Here is a 22,396-nt window from a genome sequence, read left to right as displayed (position 1 = left end):
AACATGCTACTCTGTTCATGTTGCAATTTTCAGGGATCTCAGACTGCATTGTTAAGTGAATCAGATTTTGTTAATTTAAAAAAAAAAAGCATACTTTTTAAAATGATAGTTTAGCCTGCACTTGTTAGCTTATGCTTATTTTGTTAAATGAATGAAAACTGTGTGATATGTTTTTCCTCTTTTTATTTTTGCTTATTGTGGTGTTTCTTGTGAATATCTATTTCAAACTTTTATTGGCCTTATGTATTTTTCATAAATTGATATAAAACAATGGATTGAAATGTTTATGATGTTTATGGTAATTCAAAATGGCAAAATAGGGGTCATAGCTTTACAGTGGCGTTCAAAGGTGCGACTGACCTACAGCACTGATAGCATTTTTGGTGTCCAAAGTCTATATTCTTCAACACACTGAAAATACACAACACGGGCCTGGCACAGTGTCTTTTACTTTGACCCTCTCGATATGTCTTGCTTTTCAACTAAGCTATCACCTTTTTGTTTGTTTGTTTGTTTGTTTGTTTGTTTTCCTTTTTGTTGTTTCCCCCATTTTAGGCCTCCGTAGCTTAGCTGGGGGGCGTAGAGAGTACGGTAGGTCTGGTAGGGAACCGCTTTATTATACCTTTTTTGTATGTTTTTCATACATTTTGTCTTTCATTAACATTTTCACTTGATAAAAATAAGATATCATAAGTTAAAGATGCCATCATGTATAAGTATGTATAATACATTTCAATGTTTTCATCTGTTTCCAAATGGAATCCAGTTAATTTTTATAGTAAGATATTATAGTAATCCTGGATTTAAAAAAAAAGAAGAACAGAAGTAGCAGAACATACCCAAATGTTGGCCTGGTGTTAGCACACTGGCATTTTTGGATAATATCACCCTTATAAAATCTCTTATGCACAAATGCAACATAAGCTAACTGAGATGTGCATGAAACCTTTTTACAAAGGCCATAATATTATTTTTCATTTCTTTTAATATTACAGTTCTGTTTGAATTCATTAGTATTAGTAGTAATTCACCCTCTTGCTTTAACCATTTTATAAATTTTCTTTAAGAAAACCGAGGGGAATAAAATCAGCACACACAAATATGTTGTTGTTTTAAACAACCTGGCATGCAATGAGGCAGATTATGACCAGCATAACAGCTTTGTTATACAAACCACCACAAATCAATGCTGCTCGTAAGTTGTTTATATATTAAAGTCACTTGCTTTAGGATTAGTTTTAAGGGAAAGATTGACACTAGACATTATCTTCATTTTAAAGTTGGTGGGCGGAGTATAGTATTTCACATTATTCTACATTATCACATAGTTGGAGATTTGGGCATTTTGGACAGCGATATCTTTAAGTTTAAATATACTGAAAAGTGGAGATTTTTATGCAGCTTGCAAACAGTAGTAAACCTGCAATCAGGGATTCCTAGTATATACTTTAGTTTATGAGTAGTCTATGAGTAGTAGCCACACTGTAGCAAACCTAGAGCATGTTAGCCCATTAATGGTCATATCCAGTAGTCAGTTGTCAGTTGCTTTGTCTTACCAAACTTTAGTTCAAGGCAACATATCAAAAATATTCCTAATTAGTGAATCCTAAATATTTTGATGATCATAGCCACCACCAGAAGCCTGTACTACAAAGCAGGATTTGGGCTTATCCAGATAGTTTCAAGGTTAACCCTGGGTTTTCAGTATCACAAAGGCAGTTCATTTCTTTGCAAACAAATTTGCACGTAGTCTAAGTTTGAATTCTGTTTTTATATCTAATCTTTACTCTCAGACCATTAAACACCATCAGGGCTGAAGCTGACAGAATGGAAACTAAAACTGTCATACACCCATCTAAATATTAATTTAATGCAATAACTTACACAGCCAGTATATTTGCAGACTTTATCTTTTGGATCTAAGCTTAATATAGCCTATTAGGTCTTTTCCTGTCTTACTGACCAAAAGGCTTAAAGCACACACACATTCCTACCGTGCAGTGTTTTTAATACTGTGCAGTGCTTTTCTGGTTACAGACACTCATACTGCTCATTTGTCTGCAGCAGTTGTGTTGCTTTCAGTCTGTATTGTGTGTTTAACCTTTTCATATTTTTCTAATATTATAGTGTTTGAAAAATCTGTTGCTCTGCTGCCAGCAGACATGTCCATACTTGTGATTAATCGTATACTTTTACGTGACCGCACTCGTAGCCAGATTGATAAACCTTTACTGAGTGCACCTTTGTGTGACCATGTAGCCTGATTACTGATGTTAGGGTAAGTGAAGCTAGCTAACATAAAGATATCCTGGGAATGTCGAACTTGCTTTGTAGTACAGCACCGGGGGGGCATTAAGTTACTCACAGCTTCTTTAATCTGTTAAGACTCATTAACATTTGTTATTTTTTTGTGTGTGTGACTTTATTTGGGACTTAAACTACTACTCCATGACGAGTGAAATGCACTGAAAAGAGTGCTTAAATGATAGTTTAGGCCATTGATTTGTATTGGTTTGTTGTGAAATATCCATACATAAAAGGTTAATCCACCTTGCATCCATGGGGGCATCACCACTGTATGTATATATGTATGTGGCTATGAACAACATGTTTGTTTTATTGTAAAAGAGAGGTCTACACAAACTTAGTTTTTCAAAATTTGTGAACCCAATAGAATCATCTACAATTGACCTATACACACAAAGTATTACCAGTTGTCCTACGTCAAATCATTCATTCATTCATCCATTTATCAATCCATCCACGCCATCTTTTCAAACCACCAGTGCTGCACTCAAGTTTAAACCTAGGCCAGAGGATAGGGTCTGAATAGTACCACTGACAGGAAAAAGGAACAGAAACTTGTTTTTAGTCATTGCCCTTTTTTTTTCTTTTTTCCAAAGTAGATGTAAAGTAGTTGTTTTTGCCAAACACAGTGATTTTTGGCTGTGTCAAATGCACAAAAGAAATGGCATGCAATTTATTTATGAGAACACAGATTTTTTTTCTCAGACATTTTACACATTAATAATAATGCAATGTTTCCAACTAATGAACAAGCTACACTTTAGGAAAAAAGGTGTAGGCTACATACTATATGTATGCTGTTGTGTAATGCAGAAAATTCTTTTTAATTAGTTTTACATATATGCACTTATGGCTAATTTCTTAAGGATATTTTTCTTTTTGCAACACAGTTACTCAGATAAACGAAACACCTAAGTTCTATTTTATCATTATCATTGTCAAAATTGAGTGAAACTAGACATATCTTTATCTATAGCTGGAGTTAAATCACAGTGACCTGAAAGATTTCACCTTCATTTTGTTACATCTTCAGCCCCCATGCTCATGTACACAGCTCGTCAGTCATTGCACATCATTAACCCACAACCCTGATCTGAGTAAGAACAGCGTCTTACCAGCCTCTTTGCCAGTCTGAGTCCACAACTATGGCAAGAACAACCTCTGGCACAAATGGCGGAAGTCGGATGGAGAGGAGACACTATCAGAACTTTTCCGGTTTTTCTGAAATTTAAGTGTTGAACAAAAAGAAGCAAAAGGCTTGAGAGGTCTGGCTGAAAAAAGTACGAGTGGAGGTCTGTTATATTTTCCGCACCAAAACTGTTATGGAATGGTATTGGGTTACACTTTACATAAAGTGCATGTAAGTACTAAAGTTTTTTTTTTTATTTCCCTAATTGTACTTATATAATCAATTGGGAATCTCAACTGCAAAATATGTTAATATCATAAGTTTTAATGTATTTAAATTTTCAAGAGGTGATAAGTGTTTGTATGTTTGGCCATGTACTTCATGTAAAGTATGACTAAAGCTCATGAGATAAAATACAAAGTGAAACATTTGGTCCTAGGGGGGTCACACCCATTTTGTATAAGATTTGAAAAATAATAATGCCAAAAGTGAAACTTCAAAAAGCTCCATATGCTGAAATTCAAGATTCAATGCTTTTTACTACATTGCTGCATCACCAATAGTCAGTCTAAGGCAGTCTTGATATTGCAAAAGAGAATAAAAGACTGTCTTACTTTTTAGTCTAAACATGTTCTTTGTCTGGCTATATCAGCACATCTTGTCTTATTTCCTTACTGTCTAAACCTCATTTTATTACATTTGCAAAAATGCCACTGAGAAATGTAAATTTCCCACTTTAAGTCAATGTTCTGGAGTGGCTAATTCAGTAATTGAAGTCCTTCGGCTCAAGTTTGATTAAATCCTAGATTACTGAATATGGCTTGCTTTTCATATTTATGGTAATGTTTTATGCTATCTGTATGTGTAATATGTATAATATGAAAAGTCTGTTTCCAGATTCGGGTGATGCATGTTATCTTATGGTGAATGTTAGTGACTTGCCAACTGACTTACCAGTTAACTCAAAGCCTGATAAGTACAGACAGAACTTGAGATGTGGTTAATATACTGGGGCAATCCTAATGGGCAAAATTTCCAACAGCCTTGACATTTATTGACTCTTTGAAGGATTTCAGTCTAATTTCACTATATTAATATAGCTTACTGGCATTTTGTTCAGTCCTAGTTGGATCATCTATTGCCATTCTTTTTTTTTTTATTGATTATGCTGTTGGTTTAAAGTGTACTAAAACATTTTTGTACGATATTGGTGGCTGCAGCAGAACAAAGGGAGTAAGCACAAAGTCTATACTAATGCATATTCACTCTGACTCCTCTGTGACAATAAAAACCTTGCTATCAGAAACAAGGTTGAGCTACCTCAAAGGATTGCTGCCTATGAGCATTGCCCATTAAATTGTGAATGTAGGTATTTTGAGACAGAAACACAGCCAGTGCCTGATAATTCAGCAGAAATTAACATTTCAAATTGTTTTCTTTATAATGTGATGCATTAAGTTCATCACAATAGGACTATCAATGTAATTTACTCATATGAAATGATTGTAGACCAAATGCATTTAGCTCTATTGAGAAAAACTAAAGCACTGAGCATACCTGTGTTTCTCTTTCTTCTTGCCTGTAAATGACTGCATAAATCAAGACATCCTGTAAATATTTTAATAAGCTTTAGTGTGCTTATAGTAGATATGTATGGCAAAATGATTTACTGCTGAGCGTTACTGTGTTTCCTACCAGCATCTGTTCTGCCTAACCGCAGTTGCTTGTTCCTTACAGGGATTCAGTTTCGTCTCCCTACTTCCTGCAGTGTGGATCGTGCTCAGCCACCTCCAGGTACCAGTCCATCTTCATTCTCTTCTTCTTTCCTCCATACTAGCACTTATTTTTGCAGACATACATTTCAGTCGCAGCCATAAATCCATGGGCAAAGTAAAGGGGTCATGTCATTTTTGCTAACAACAGAAAAACAGAAAAAAAGTCAACAAAAGTCTAAGTAGATGAGCATAGCAGGAAAATGTAATAGTTTCTAGCCCAAGCAATAGTAAGTAGCTCTACCTGAAAATTCTGTTGCTCAATGGTTTGTATTTCTCAGTATTTTTGGAAATTCATAGAGCTTTCAAATATTACTGGTGACTTTCAAAAACACGTTTCAAACAATTTCACCATTCCCATAAACATTATTTTCCTATTAGAATAGAGCTAAATATCATGTTGGTGGCTAACTTTAAATTAGCGTCATTCTGGATTCTACATTATGCACTAAAAACGTGTAAAACTACTCCAGCAGTACTCTTTTGTTCTTTTATAACCCCTGTGTATTAAGTTGTCAGTTTCTTCAGTGTGTGTGTATATGTGTATATGTGTGTGTGTGTGTGTGTGTGTGTGTGTGTGTGTGTGTGTGTGTGTGGTAAGCGCTGCCAGGCTCACATGCGTACCTGTTTGACTCATTTAGTTGTTTGTTGCAACTGGCTTGACGTAACGACATCATAGTGTAACAGTGTCAGGCTCCAAAGGTAAATAACTAGGGTTTAGGGGGGTACTAGCCAGCTATGTCGTGCTCAATCTCAGTTTTCTGTCACAAATGTAGCTAGTTACTTGCCTAATTACCGTGGTAGCCTGTGCTGAGCACATATCCTGGTCGGGACTGGAAACAGGCAATTTTCAGAGTTTAAAATCGCAATTTTAAACTTTTCACAGATTATTTTATTTTTAGCATGTTTTCAAGTGCTATATAGATTCTTCTGGGGAAATGTGTTTTCTTTATAAATTATCACCATCAGATAATTAATTTAATTGCAGTAGGCGGTACTCACTCATCATTTTGTACAGAAGAAGAAACTTTCAATATGGCTGCGCACAGACCCTGAAGCAGAACGAAGAAAGTTGATAACCACCTTTGTGATACTTGTTGCCTCTTACTGGGATTTTAGGTTTTGTCAAGCCAGCTTCATAGCTTAGGGGTATATTACGATGCATACGTGAACATTTTCAACGCTCAACTTTCTATATTAATTTAGGGTTTCTGCTACAGGCGCACTGATAAAAAGGGGCGTTTCATGCGTCATATGATCAAAATGGTCCCTGGGAGAGAGCCGCCTACTCAAATCATCATCGTATCAGATGATATTAATTTCCCTGACGGAATCTTCCTAAAGGGATTAATAACGTTTAATCTAATCTAGTTTAATCTAATCTAAAATGGTGATATACATCTATAAAGAGCATAAAAAAGTATAAAAGTAAAATGCAACATTGTTGCAAACAAGACGAGATTAATGCTGCAGAAATCTTGAGGTTTAGCGCACGCAACAGTAAAACAGTTTAATTCGTGTTTATTATTTTAGCGCTGACGGGGCATTCGCACATTAGAGCAATGAAACTTTAGACTGGTTAGGCTCCATTTGTGATGTTAGTAACTGTACGGTATATATATATATATATATATATATATATATATATATATATATATATATATATATATATATATATATATATACACACACACACACACACATATATAAATAAACCGTACAGTTCATATATGTATGAAACATATTTCCCCAGCAGAGAATCTATATTGCACTTAAAATTCTACGAATAAAATAATCAGTGAAAACGTGGCACTTCCAGGCGATTTTAAAACAAGCCTCTTAGCATAACCTTCCCCAGACCTGATTATGTGTTACATAAGTTACTTTTATGATATAGAAAACTCCGATTAACTCGGACTCATTAATCTCGTTTGTAATACACCCCTCTGATCAGCTACCCTGTAAATGTTTTGTTGTTGTTATTGTTTTTTGTTTTTGGATTGATTGACTTTTCAGACCTACATTTGATGAGTGCTAACCATGAAAAATAACCCAAGTCAGCCTTGAAGTAAATGAATAAATAATCAGCCCCATCCATTATTTTCAACATTATGCACATTCAAATAACTGTTGGCATGGCCCATCATCTATAACAAAAGCATATATTTTTGTATTCAATAACCTGACAGCAGTGACGTGCGTTGAGGATTGTGATGGGTGAGGCATCTGACTCGTCTGGAGTCGGTTCACATATATGAACCCAAAATAGAAGCTTAGATTTCAATTTTAATTATAATAATGATTAATTATGCTTTAATCAACTCCATACTGTTCAGCGATGATGGCAAGAAAAAACAAATATTTAATGTAAGGTCAAACAATTGTTTTTTGTTTTTTGTTTTTTGTTTTTTTTGGGGGGGGGGTCTCCCTTTTTAAATAAATTTAAAAAAATGTATTATCTTACCTTTATTTGAAGATGGGGCAGCACTGCCCCCTATCGGTGCGGCACGGTACGTTCTGCCTCACCCTGTGTATTTTCACCGTGCATTTATGACCGATCACAAAGAATAAACATGTCACACACATTCATTCAACATATTAGACAGACTGTGTAATATCAGCATGTGTAGCACATGTGTAATCAAACATGTATATTGGCGATATAAAGAGAGACAACAATGGACATGCGTCAACCGCCTACTTAATTTATTGTATGTGACACAGCGCCACCAGAGGTGAGACACAGCACTGCACTGCCTCACCCCGTATTTCTTCCATGTGTTTGAACATGCGATGCGTAAATTCTGCGATTTTGACCATTAAAGTGTTGAAATAATTCAGAAAACAGTTTTATAGAACAGTCAAGTAGTCAAATGTATTTTCTCTTATCATTGTAGTATTTTACTTGTCATGAAGACAGGGGAGGCACTGCCTCACCTGCCTCCCCTGAGTGCACGTCACTGCCTGACGGATGCATTCTCCTTTTTAGATTTTTTATTTTTTTTTGTAGTATACCCAAATAACACTTTCCTTTGACTTAATATTATTTTAATTATCAATAATCAGGTGTGGTATTGCATAAGATGTGCATAAGATCAAAACTTTTAATCTAGAATTCTGATATGTCAGTCGTTCTGCTTCATTTGCAACTTATTTAATTAATTGCTTGTCAAAGCTGTTGTAAATTAATTTCCCAACTGACCAATCAATTAATTAGGGAAACAGTTTCTGTAGTACTGCACCTCAAACATTCTGAGGAGCTGCGTCATGCACTCTGTTTATTCTCCACAAGTGTAGATGGGAGAAGATTGTAATGATGATGAGTAGGCTGAGATAGTTAATTTGTGTTTAGATGCAAAAAACAAACCTCTGCTGTTGATATGTCAAAATGTCCGTTTTGAATGGAAACGCTACGAGGGTCCTTAGTGTTTATTTGTAATACTACAAATGTTGTACATTTAAGCAGAGGAGCAACACAATTTTATGGCATGACATTCAGGTCCATTTAGTCTTGGCTGCATCTACAGTGTGTGGGTTTATTTGCTGAAGTGCCCAGTGTAGCAGTGCTAAGCCAAACAATCAAATTCAAACACAGCCAGGCACAACTGACTAAACAAAGGACATGATACTTCCCTGGATTATATTAGCTGAAATTTCAACAAAAGCTGAGTATTTAAAAGACAAACCTGCTGTCGCTGCCTCTAGGTAAGGGATTTATTACAGGGAGAGACGGTGCTGCTCAAGTTGAGAAAAAGTAAGATTCTGACTTCCTGTAGTACAAAAAAATGTGACAAGACTTGTGAATGCACAGCAACATTGATTATTGAAGCTTTTCTGTCAGTGCCAGCATCAGATTTTTCCCCTCCTCCTTAGAGCTTTAGGTCGTTCCTTCCAGACTGTTGATGAGTCACACACAAATTCAAAACTGTTCTGGAAAAGTCACAGCATAAATTTACAGTTTCCTCTATGGCTCAAGCCCATATTACTGTGTTAACAGTAAACAAGTGAGTCTAAAAAGAACTTTGGTATATGTTACTGAAGGAGCCGAGATTCTTCTCACTCTGTTAGAGAGAATGCTTGTGTAAGAAAAGATAAGACTTCTGCAGAGGTGTTTTATATTCAGCACAGTCACATTTTGTCACAGTACACAATGACTTGCCACTTGAGCCAGAGATTAGATCCAGTAACTCGACTGCAGCTACCTAACTTGTCAAATCACACCACTGTTATAAATGCCTTTCCTTGTGGCAGTTTCTGCACAGGGATAGTCCCTGTTCTTTCAAATTTAGAGCATATAAAATTAACCAACTCTAAAAAAACTTCCCACCTGACCTCTTCAGAATCAACTGATTTCCCCTTTTTTTCTTTCTTTACATTAAATTTAGTATAATGAAGCCATTACATAAAGGATCTGTGAGTTGTTCCTTCTGTGTGCTTGTACTGCAAGGATTTTGAAAAACCTCTTATTCATGGCAAGGAGATGAGCCTGGTGTCAAAATATACGTATAAAAGGTAGAACTTGCTATATTTTGCTTTGAGTCACCTTGCACATTTACTCAAAAAGCACCTTTTGAAGTTTTCTCCATTGAATGATGACAAAAGCCAATAAAGAAACCAGAGTGTTTCAGTTACTATATGTCACATACAATGGGGTGAAATCCCAAATTGGTTTCACCCAAAACCACTGATTGTAATGACCCACGCCTTCTTTCACACCTTGGCACATGTGATTATGCTCATGAACAATAGTGGGTCACAAGCACCTCCAGGGGACTACACCCACTGGGGTTTAAATTAGATTCAACTCATTGTCCGCACAAGGCACACAACAAAATGACTGATCCAGATCACTTATCCAGAGACAAGCATTGGGCAGTGTGGTTTAAGTGCCTTACCCAAGGACACAATGCAGCGCAGGAACAGGAGCTTTAACCAGCAACCCTGTGGCTGCAAGGCGAGCACCTACCCGCTGCACCACTGCCACTTGGGTTTCTCAACCTTTTGGTTTGAGAACTAAAAAAGCCTTTCCAATAAGAGGTGAAACGTCTTCAAGAAACAAAAATGAGTCCAGCACAAATGTTAAAATAAAAAATAAAAATGCCCAAAGAATGGAATGTCTCAAAAACATCTGAGACTATGACGTGGATGACTGAGAACCTACACAGACATACTATGTCACATACATTAAATTGGTGCACTTTTGCTTTTGAAACCACATTATTTTACATGATAATAATGATAATGATAATAAAATATCGTTGGCTTTAGGTGGATGTTAAATTAGAATAGAATAGAATGCCTTTATTGTCATTATACAGGATGTACAATGAGATTGGAGGGCCACTCCTGTTCAGTGCCATTGACCTGGTTGCCATTTTTAACATAGTTTGAATGTGTTCATCACCCTTGAAAAATTCACGTGGACATCTCCTGCACTTATGAAGGTAAGAGAGCTCAAAAATACTGGAAACTATGAGGCAAATTTAGACCTACTCCGAGTATTTTAAGGTCCTGAATCTTGGAAAATATTCATAGTATTCAAGCAAAATTTTGCATGGCTTCATTAAATATACTAAATTTATTGCACAAAAACATCAGCTCATTCTAAGGGGGTCAGGTTGAAGAACTGATTGTGACTGTTCATGGAATGACTCGACTGTGTAAATTCACCACCTGAATTCAAAATGTCAGTGCAGTACATATCGTCCTGTGAAAAAGAAAGTTTTCACAGGGCTCGATGCAGTCCTGTGAAGAACTAAGTATGCCCCAGTTAGCATATTCAATGTTAATGTCCATGACAGTACGATTTAGAAACAGACTGAATAAGTATGGCTTGTTTGGAAGAGTTGCTGGGAGAAAGCCTCATCTTGCTAAAAAGAACATAGCAGCGCAAAATTGGTTTGCAAAACTATGTCTGAACAAACCACAAGATGTCTGGAACAATGTCATTTGGACAGATGATGTTTGGCCATAATGCACAGCATAATGGCACAAGCACCTCACACTGACTGTCAAGTACAGTGGTGGAGGTGTGACCATTTGGGCTTGTTTTGCAGCCACAGGACCTGGGCACCTTGAAGTCACTGAGTCAACCACGAACTCTTCTGTATGCCAAAGTATTCTATAGTGTGTGAGGCCATCTGTCTCACAGCTAAAGCTCGGATGAAACTAGATCTTCCAGGACAATGATCACAAGACACAGTAGCAAATCTACAACAGAATGGCTGAAAAAGAAAGAAATAAGGTGTTGCAGTGGCCCAGTTGAAACTCCAGACCTAAATCCTGATTGAAATGCTGTAGCTGGGCCTTAGGATACATGTAGCTGTGCATAAATGAATGCCCACAAACTTCAATGAACTGACGCAACTTTGTAAAGAAGAGTGGGCCAAAGTCTTTCTACAACAATGTGAAGAGTCCTGCGTAGAGTCCTGTGAAAAACGAAGTACACTTTCTGTAGGTAGAAATTAAAATGATTTGTTGATGACTTTTGTCAGCAATATGCTATTACGCTTCTGGATTATTTTTGCTTCTGCATTTGTGTAGCTGGTAGAGATTAATTTAATTTATATTTTGGATAAATTAGCAATGTATTGTATTTACAACATGTCAATGACTTCATCTGAAAACTAGCATGTAGATACTGCTATTACATCAATAAATGAGTAAAACTAAAGCCTGTACCTGCGAAATGTGGTGATGTAGAACATAAAGAGGCAAGTGCTTGCACTACAGTATATATAAAATTGTACTTAATATCTGAGTAAATTAATCACTCCAATTGAAAAGCACCTCTTTTAATTATAATGCTAAAAAAGAAATTCATAAAGATACATAAACATCACAGGCATACTCATAAAAATTCACTCATAAGATTTCACTAATAGATGGAAAGAATGGAAAATACAGTGCAGTCTACAGGAGGACATCTGGTGTCCAGTTAATGCTATTGCAAGATAATGTGATCACCCCCCACACACACACACACACACACACACACACCCCACCCCCTCCACTGGCGTAGGGCAACACTCTCAGAAGCCTATTAAGTGGTGACAATCCAGGTAGAGGCAGCAATTAAATGTCTTCAATAAACAACATTAACCTAAGCAAATGATTGCATAATTATGTCCAGTGCATAACTGTAGGCGTGAGGGCAACAAACGTGTTTCCAAATGTCAGTTCATTCAGACAATCATGAAGTACATGAATGAACTGCAGAACAGCTGTGTAGGGCTGACTCAACTTGCAGGCTAATTTCTTTTTCATTACCCTGTTGTGGGTGTGCAGTCATTACATCTGCAGGAAATTGTGTGATTGTTCAGTTGTTTGTTTAATAGCAACACAGTGGTCATTCCTACTCTTACAAGAATGTTGGTTACCCAATTTGTGGAAGACCACTATTGGGCAACATTAACAGCTTTGAAACCTTTAAATTCCCTGAGTCACCGCCTATAAATGCACTTGATGCTGTCACATGTTAAAAGGAGACAGCTTGTCATTTGGAGATCCTATTAGTTTTTAAATGCGTTTTTTTTCAGTGTGTTACCATCTTCTTGTCATAAGTCTGTAATAGGTTTACGAAAAATTAACAATATTCAGTATATACAACAGTATTGCTTCCTCTTCCAATACTTTATTGATGCAAATATTTTCTATTATATATTTGTTGGGACACCAGACTTACTGATATTTACGACTCCTTCTGCTGGCGCTTGCAAAATGAATGAAGGCAAACTGAGAGGGAGTTGCAGTAAAGCAGAAGAAATTCACAGAAGGAAACTTCGTGTGAGGAACAAACCAGAGAGCTAATTAACAGTATTGAGCTGTGAGTTAGCTTGTGATTCCCAACCCTAGTCTGCAGAAAACAACTGTAACAAATAAAAGAAGGTAACAGGTTTTACAGTTAAAGTAGCTGAAAGTTACCACAAGTGCAGTCAATGCATTTAATTTGGAAAGCCAAAGGAACAACAAAGCCATACATCATTAAAAATGTGGAAAACATGAAATGAAATGAGAGATGATGATTTTGATACAGTACAGTAGTTGAAATTATGCAATAATAATAATTATAATAATTTATTCTCAGCTTTTTAAACATTAACAACTAGTGGCTGGAAATGATTTCAAACTGTTTCCACACCAGTACTTACTGTAGCATTGGATTTTATTGGTTTGAGGTTGCTAAATAAAGGGAATATCTCATTTTGAGCTTGCCCCAGAAAAATGCATGGTGATTAAACAATAAGAAAAAAGTGAACATATGTAATGATTCATAATGATTCCTTATCCAGTCCTGATGTCCTGTTGATATTTTGCAAAATTAGCCAATTTAAAAAAAAATTTTTTTTTTTAAATGAGCATTTTTAGTTACTGGCCCAATTTACCTTAATGTGTTAGATAAAATGGGCCACCTTCTGCAGATATGCTGATGGTTCCTCTTATTAAAAATTATTTATATTATTAATATATTTTATTTTTGAATGTTTTACATTCTCACATCTGTGTTTGCATGTGATGCGTGTTTATGTGTGCTCGACTATGTTTGTGTGTGCATATTAATAGGCTATGTGTATGGGCACAAACATGCATAAAAACATTTGCCAACGTGCACACGTGAGCACAGTCATAAACTCAATTCAGTGAAAAGGGAGAGGCTGAAAGAGACTTGGTGATATAGAAGTGAAAGATGTTAAAGTAGCATTAAACTATTCATTATAGGCAGCATGTTGAAAAAAGCAACAGAAAGGAGATAGAAAGGATGCCTTTGTAGTCACATGGCCATCAGGATAGAGGGAAGGATGAGATGATTGTGACGTTACTCGTGAGACTGATGTCTTAATGCAATTTAAATGCAACGTCACATTGTTGTAGCATTAAATGAAAATGATCTTAAAATGAATTCAGTTTATTTGATCAGAAATGTCTCTTTTTTTAACTTTGCAGTTTGACTGGCCCATTTATGCTGAATAGCCATCGCATTATACCTGAACTCTGCTCATCTCAAAACATGTGGGACAGCTGATGTTTATTACATCAATTCATCATAAAAAGAACACAGTGTCCCAAGTGATTTTCCAAAAAGTGCTCAAAATTACCCGAGCTCACCCTACATACTAGTAGGTCTACTATATACATAAATGTTATATGTTTAGGATTGATGTAGAAGAAATAATAAGATAAAAGTTAGGGGCCTGTTTTCATATCTTTGAAATTATTATGAAGAAATTAGAATGAAACCTAACAAACTAGTTTCACAGCAGCTATTTTGACTTGCTATAGTAGGTAATAACAAATATGACATTAATGAAGACATTAATGATGTGATTAGTAACAGCTGCTTTTACTTGCTATATAATGTCAAAGAGGCTGCTGTGGAATTTTTTTTTTTATATTTAATTAACTTCCTACTAATGCAGTGCTGTGTTCAGTTGTTGGATTAAAAAGATATATTACAAAAAAACAGCAAATAAGTATGTTCATTTTTATTTAAAAAAAAAACAAAAAATCAAAGTTAATGAATTGACTTGAAAATGTTATATTGGCAAGGTAATTGTGCCAGTAAACAAACAGAGACAGTAGAGTAGGAACATTCAGACGTTTGTGTCATTCAGCTTGTTTCTGGTACCAAGCAATCTGTGACATTTTCAGTTTCAGTTTTTTCCGTAAGTCAAACAAATCCAGGGTGCAAAAATAGAAAGCTTGGAGTTGCATGCTGCCTGAGTCACTGTGCTCTTTATATTTTGGTACTCACCCGCTGTGTCTTACAGAACTCCAGTTGGAAGGAAGTCAAATCTGTGACTAGGTCTGGTTTAACAGGTTTCCATGAGGCTTTTGATTACTTACTGCACGTAATTACCTGCAATCAAAAAGTGTTTTGTGTGTCTTTGCTATGTTAGGAACTGTGTCTGCACCTTTTTATGTTAGTGTACAGTCAATGTCTGACGCTCGCTGTGAAAAGTAATTCATGCAGTATGCAGCTGAACACTGGATAACATATTTTTCTGTGTGTGCCTGAGTGGGAGATGTCAGAAGTAAATCAAAAGTGCTGCAGAGGTGAATGACTGATGTTTCAAAAGGGCCACTATGGATCTGTCTTGGCGCAGCTTATAATTATTCAAGCAATGATTCCCAGACTTATTCTTCTCTGTGATTCGTTTAGGTTTTTGTTTGGTGTAAAAGAAATCCAAGTTTGAAGTGGCCATTATACTCAAGCTTAATTTAAGGAGCAATCTTTAAATTTAGGCTTTGGAGATGTAGATGCTATGGAACTCTAGTATATTGCAATATATGTATAAAAAAAGACAGATCAAATTTTACTAATAAATTAAGTCAGGCTTAATAAGAATCATAGCATTTCTACTTGAATTGTATTACTAAAAATATCCAAAACATCCGAATAATAAAAATGAAATATATAAAAATAAATCCATAGCATCTACATCTTACCACAGAGACTGTACTTGAAACAGAATATTATAAAATTAAACAATTTGCTTTTTCTGTCTATTTCCCTACAAATCTTAACTGAATACTGTCATCATTTTCATTATCTAATTCAGGCTGAAAAACAATGTCACTGAAAATTTGTATGCTGAACAACTACATGTGAGGTCTATGTTTTAATATGCCTTTGCAAAGGAAGGCAAGTTGGTACGTTTCCAACTCTGCTGTGAGGTCCATCTGGATAGATTACCATCAAATTCTCATTTGCACTTGAAAGACCAAAATCTTCCCATGATCCTTCATTGTAGTTCCAATAAACATGGACATATTACAAAGCGGCTATTGCTTTCTACCTTAATGACATTTCCCCCCCCTTTAAGTGCCCTAATGCCTAATCTCTCATCACGCTATGAAGCTTTTCTATCACACATTGTGTGATGCTGGCGAACTGCAGCACTGGCCCTCGTCAGCTTCGGCCACATTTATCATTCTCATGTTATTTATTTATTTATTTTTATCCTCTACCCTTGTCTTGCCTTGTCCTCGTCCTCTCATCTTGCTTGTGCTATCCAGCGGTATCATATCCTCCCAGTTACAAGAAGACTCCACCTCCTGTGCCCCCGCGCACCACCACCAAGCCTCTTATCTCTGTAACAGCCCAGAGCAGTACGGAGTCCACCCAAGATGCCTACCAGGAGGGCAGGCTTCCACGGGGTGGTCTGTGGACCACAGACAGTCTCGGCCGTCCCATCTACAGCTCCACAGACAGTCTGGACAGCACCAAGGCGGTCACCATGGCCATGGAGTCAGCAGCAAGCAAGAGGCATGCGTCTTTGGGCAGCCACACCTCGGTCCAGACGTGCGACAAAGCAGTTCTGGTGTCCAAGGCTGAGGAGTACCTCAAAACCCCACGTTCCTCTATTGGAATACAGGTAACTGTAACAGAACTATGAGTCACTCACTGCCTATTTCTGCCTGTATCAGTGAACCCCACCTTCCCTCCACCCCTTGATTACATCAGTCTCATATGACTTCTTTTGTTGTGTCCTGGCTGCAAATCTACTTCTCATTTTGATATTCAGATTGGTAATATGAATGACAGGTGTCCCGTGATATTCAGTATAAACCTCTCTTGGCTCTTAATCATATAAACTTGAATCACACATCAGAAAGTGAAAATTACAATGGATTTTTATTTATTTATTTTTTTTTTTGCTTTGCTTATTTCTTATTCCAAAGAAAGCCAAAAAAGTGATTTATTATTTAACAAAATTTCACCATAAAAAATGAATTCCAACATTTTCAGGCACACAGAGATTAACATGTTGAAATGACAAACTACAAGTGTGCACATTGGTTCAATGTGTCATTTTTGTGATGTGACTAATACCCAAATGTACTGCTGTATGTAGTTTTGGAGTCTTGTTGACCTTTACATATGTCAGGACTACAGAGGGCTTATTAAAAGGAGCCAGCAGTGAGGATAAATTGGTGATTTATGTTTTTCACCTCTTGAACACTTCTTCACTGCCGGCTGAGCTAGCCCCCATCATGTTACTACCTGTAGATAGAGGTCTGCTGTGAGATAAAGAAGTTCTCTGATTTATGCACTGTCAAACTAACTTAGGTAGCTCCTGAAGGCAAGTGTCCCCAGTTGCTAACTCTATTTCAAGGGTTCCTGTTTGGACTTTATTTATTCGTCCTGTGGGCATTTTCACATATTTTCTATGAAAATGTGTCCACCAGAAATCTAATCTAAACTAGCTGATTTTCTGTTGCACAGTTTCCCAAGTGCCAAACTCTTGGATAAAATTGAACTTATTCTGAGACTCGTGATATAAACTGTGCAGATGAATTTCTAGGGGTAACTAGAAATAGTGGAAAGTGCCACATTTTATCACAGAGATGATGTGCTGTGGTTAAAGACAGGCCTATGCTACTCTTTAGTATCTTATGTGCTTCTTTACTTTGGCATGTCTGTACATTTCAGTGTTCTCTTGTTGTAATTATCAGGTGGAAACTGTGACAGACTCTGAGACTGAAACTAAAGGCCTTCCTCAGTTCCATTCTATAGGGATCCAGGTGGAGGATAAAAAACGGTATGTGGTAGACATGAAGGAAAGTGTCACAGTACATGCCTTTTTTCTTGTCTCAGTTAGTGTCTTTACATTTCATTGCTGTTCTTGCTAGGCATGGGAGGTTCAAGCGCTCCAACAGTGTGACCACTGCAGTGCAAGCAGACATGGAGTTGGAGGGCTTTCCCTCCATGGAGGATAAAGGTTTGCAGTTCGGTGGTGCCTTCGGCCGCCACTCTGAGCCCAGCACGCCAACACAGTATGGAGCGATCCGTACGGTGCGCACACAGGGCCTTTTCAGTTACAGGGAAGACTACCGGCCTTCCAGTGGGCCCCCCAGCCCACAGCCTGAACCCTGGCTGGTTGAACCCAGCCTGGAGAGCACCGACACAGGCCGAGTGTCCCCCCTCCGTAGGGACGGCAGCTGGTTTATGCAGCTGCTTCACAATGAGACCAAGCGGTTGGAGGCATGGTGCAAAGAGATGGAGGCAGAGGCAGAAGAGCATGACCTGTCAGAGGAGAGTGAGTGTACTGAAGGAAAGAGCACTTTTGTCAAATCCGGGGCTTTTGTTGTATGATTTCAATGCTTTTATGACATTTACTCTTTGAATGTTTCTTTTTGCAGACTGTATACCAGTATAGCCAAGCCGAACATTCACAGTAATAGCTGTCATTGAAAATGAGAATACTGAATCGTGACAGGCATTTTGTGAGCAGATTGGATTCTTGTGAATGACTGAAAGACATTGCTCACCATGTTGGCTTTTGCCAAGCTGTCTGTAATAAAGTGCTCTGTGTGTGTCTGTGTGTGTGTGTGTGTGTGTCCATCAGTCCTAGGAAAAATCCGAAGTGCAGTTGGAAGTGCTCAGCTATTAATGTCTCAAAAGTTTCAGCAGTTTTACTGGCTATGCCAGCAGAATCTGGTGAGTACTGTGTGTCTTTCAAACAAAATCACTGTTTTGGCATGCTGTTAATATGTTGCACAATACCACACAAAAGGTCAGGGGTAAACTTGTTGATTGGCTCTTCTTTCTCAGTGCTTTGAGAAGGCGCTTGGCCTGATGCTGCACTTGTGTGCTTTCCAGAAATAGACCACAGAGATCGATAGCGAAGCAGTCTCTCTGCAGCTATTGACCCCGCAGTAAACGAAAGGGGAATTCCAATAGGAAGCAGCACCTGTGTTGAGGCTATCCATTAATGCACAGAGACAGCAGTTTGAATGGGAACTCGGAGTTTTGGTAATGGACTGCCACACTGTCTCACTGTTTAGCCATCATGTCACGTCTGCTGGAAACTCATACCTTTCCTAATGCTAACTTTGCACAGAGTCAGCATATACCAAAAGATTGCAGACGCATAAATGGGGATATTTCTGCAGATACACAAAGAAGCAGCCTGAAACTTAATCACACGTTATAAAACAGAGATAATTAAAACAAAAATGTAAATGAAATGCTGAACCTTGTGGAGGTGGTTGAAATCACCTCTCTCGCTGCTGGTGCTGTTTTTCTTTGTGTCTCTTAACTCAGTGTGTTGCTTTTCTTTAGATGATTTTGGGCCACTCTCTCTCCCTCTCTCCCCACAGATAATAGGATGATGAATTAAGTCTAACATTGGTAGTGACAAGCTTTAGATTGCCTTGAGCTTTCAGACGTGTCTGAATAAGAGAATGGATCTGTTTCACCTGCTGGATGGAGGAAGAACTGCATTTTGCGTCTATAAAAAGCTCTGAATGTGCTTTTGAAGTTTGGCCTGACAGACCTTTTCTTGATCTCAGTTCATACTCATTCTCTGTGTGGTGTCTGAATCAGTGAGGCTCTATCTGTCTAATTTTGTGAGCTATGATTTGCAAGTCATGCAGCAGCATCCAAATAGGTATGTATGTAGAAATGCAGCAGCAGTGAACACCAGTTTTCTGTTTATTGTGAAATTTGATTTTCTTACATAATAATTACATTACAATGGTGTATAAACATCGAAACATCAAGACTAAATCTTTCTGGAAAAACACCTGACAGTAAAATTCGGTAAATGTGTGTCTCTTTACTTTGATGCCTTCAGTATTCTGCACATATGTAACCATACAAATGCTACTTGTTTATCTAAATTAGTGCTTAGCCAAATAATGGATCAACCCTGCCTCTTGTAAAAAAGAAAAAGAAAAAAAAAGCCCTTTAAAAAACAAAACAGACAGAACCTGTCAGCTGAGGTTATGGACCAATATTGGTGCTATACTGCCACTCAGTGGTCAAAGTGGTGAGGTTCAAATCTGGCTTTGAGCAGCAGCAAGTCCTGAAAACAATATGGACTTTTGAAAACTGGATTTGATTGCACAAAGTATTCTCTGTATTCTCTGTCTCTTTAGGACCCCAGTGCCATGCCCAGACCCACATCTCAGGACCTGGCTGGATTCTGGGACCTTTTGCAGCTTTCCATCGATGACGTCACTGCCAAGTTTGATGAGCTGCAGCAGATCAAGAGCAACCAGTGGCGGCTGGTGGAGAGCCCAGAGAAGAAGGTTAAATCATTTGCTGTTTTCCTACGCTTCCACACACTCGTAATAACCCGTCCTAATGGGCTCCAGATGTACTCACTCAGCTTTAGAGGAAACTACACCAACAACATTTGTGTTCCATTTTTAGGCAAAGGACCAGCAGGAGGTTACAAAGCATAACAAAGGAGGCAGCATAAGTTAGATTAGAAAGCTTGTGGCATCCTCTAAAAGAAAGTTTTATATAAATATACAAAAGAAGAATCAAGGAGCAAATAATGATTATGACACCCTAAAATACATTTTAGTCATTAAACTATCGAGTTAAAGCACTTCTACCATAGCATAAGTGAAAGAACACTTACAGGAATGGTGCTCATAGATGAGGAAGCTGCACTTGGAAGTAGTGCATTTAGATGGTAATGGGATTTTATAGATCAACAGCATCCTTCAAGGCACTTGGATAATTATCTTCATGCTTGCAAGGAGTTGTTTACCTCCAGCAGTTAATAGACACATTGCAATCTCCATGACGCTGAGCCCTAGTGGTGACACAGATGCTCTGTACATGCTGTCTCAGCTTCGAGGCAGGCACAATTTAAATCAACACCGGCTTGCCAAACAGTCACAAAAATTTCACCCTGCAATCAGACTGTGCACTGATGTGAGTAAATGATCCCAGGTGAAGGAGTTTTCGTGGCACAATCAAGTAGCATTTCCAGATTTTGTGTATTTGTGCAGCTTTTTGGACTGCGAGCATTCAGCATCTCAGCAGCAGTGAGTAATTAATGAATAGTTCTGCTGATGAATTTTCATTTTGTGGCTAATTCTGTTGGTGGAAACTACTTCTCTTTTCTAGTTGCATACCAGACTTTTTCCAAATTAAATACATTTGCCCAGATACCAAGAGTCTATATATTAAAGCCAAATTTAGCCCAAACTTAAGTCTCCAAGCTGCTCTAAGCATTTAATTAATCAGCACCGGTTCAACATTTATCATTTCTGCCCAATTTCATTATAAATTAGTCCACTGTGGCAGTTTTTTATCTGCTGGTTAATATTGCCTTTTCCTCATAACTCTCAATTACAAGTTTTTGTTCTGAGCTCAATGAGTAACCCCTTCTTGTTTTTCTGTAACGCAATCATGTACAACAGGCAAACTAAATAAAAAGCATAAATTTTTCATTAGAATTTAAATGTTGTTTTATTAATATCTATAATTGGATTTTGTTTCTGTTTTCTTCACATAGTTTACTTTTGCTTCGTAACAGAACATATTATAAATCTTGTTTAGCACATATTAACCAGCCATACCCATTCTGTGTCCTAAGGAGCGGAAGTGGCCACCACCTCTGCCGAAAAGGCCGGCCAAGGGGCGTGGCGGTGTGATGCGGGAACGTTCTCTGGACCTTCAGGACCGCCAGCGACAGGAAGCCCGCAGACGCCTCATGGCTGCCAAACGAGCAGCTTCTTTCAGACAGAACTCGGCCACAGAGAGGGCAGACAGCATCGAGATCTACATCCCTGAAGCCCAGACACGGCTTTGAGGTCCACAGATTCATCCTCAGCTCCCCTTGTACACCTCCACCCAACACCAGCACGTGGCACCACATTCAGCCCCCTTGTGCTGTCAACTATTGTCAGTGCTCATCCATGTTTTCATTTGTTGCCATTCCCTGGGTTGTTTCTACTGAACCTACACTAAGCAAATATTTCACCTGTAAAAAACAAAATTGACTCCAGAACAGTAAAATCTGGACAACAGACCATTTCTCTCTTGTCTTTTTGGTCATTTTTGGCTAATAGTGATACCAGGCCAGCTGAATTGGTTTATGCAGAGATGTTATGTATTTAACAAGAACAACAGCAAAAATCAGTTTCATGTCTGCCACCTGGAGCTGCTAACATAGAAATTTGCTTAGTGTAGCTTTAAGACCACAGGGGACTTTTTTCGCCACAAATTCTGCACCATGAGAATTAGGTAATAAAGCCTAAAACAAACATTCATTCTTACTACACCCCTTCCACCTGTTTTTTTGTTGTTTTTTCCCCCCCATACCAGCCTTTTTTTCCACCGATACAGTGCCAGTGCCAGTTCTGCCTCGGTGCCTTTTGAGAACCAGCGCACATTTTGACAGGTTTTAAAAAAAACGTCCACGACTTCATGGAAATTACACTG

General features: G+C 37.8%; 1 protein-coding gene across 1 annotated transcript in view; it reads left to right on the top strand.

Moving 5' to 3' along the window:
* The window catches only part of LOC115774233 (disks large-associated protein 2-like), a 127,829-nt gene extending 105,952 nt beyond the window's left edge, over window positions 1-21,877 (top strand). Inside the window, exons 6-13 of the mRNA XM_030721399.1 lie at window positions 556-591; window positions 5,174-5,230; window positions 16,225-16,583; window positions 17,665-17,750; window positions 17,842-18,248; window positions 18,558-18,649; window positions 20,092-20,244; window positions 21,549-21,877. Coding sequence (XP_030577259.1) covers window positions 556-591; window positions 5,174-5,230; window positions 16,225-16,583; window positions 17,665-17,750; window positions 17,842-18,248; window positions 18,558-18,649; window positions 20,092-20,244; window positions 21,549-21,764 — 1,406 coding nt within the window. The 3' untranslated portion in view covers window positions 21,765-21,877. The remainder of the gene's footprint in view (window positions 1-555; window positions 592-5,173; window positions 5,231-16,224; window positions 16,584-17,664; window positions 17,751-17,841; window positions 18,249-18,557; window positions 18,650-20,091; window positions 20,245-21,548) is intronic.
* Window positions 21,878-22,396: the final 519 nt, after the last annotated feature.

This window comes from Archocentrus centrarchus, chromosome 24, assembly GCF_007364275.1.
Source record: "Archocentrus centrarchus isolate MPI-CPG fArcCen1 chromosome 24, fArcCen1, whole genome shotgun sequence".
NCBI classification, from domain to species: Eukaryota; Metazoa; Chordata; class Actinopteri; order Cichliformes; family Cichlidae; genus Archocentrus; species Archocentrus centrarchus.
This window is presented reverse-complemented; position numbering and strand designations above follow the sequence as displayed.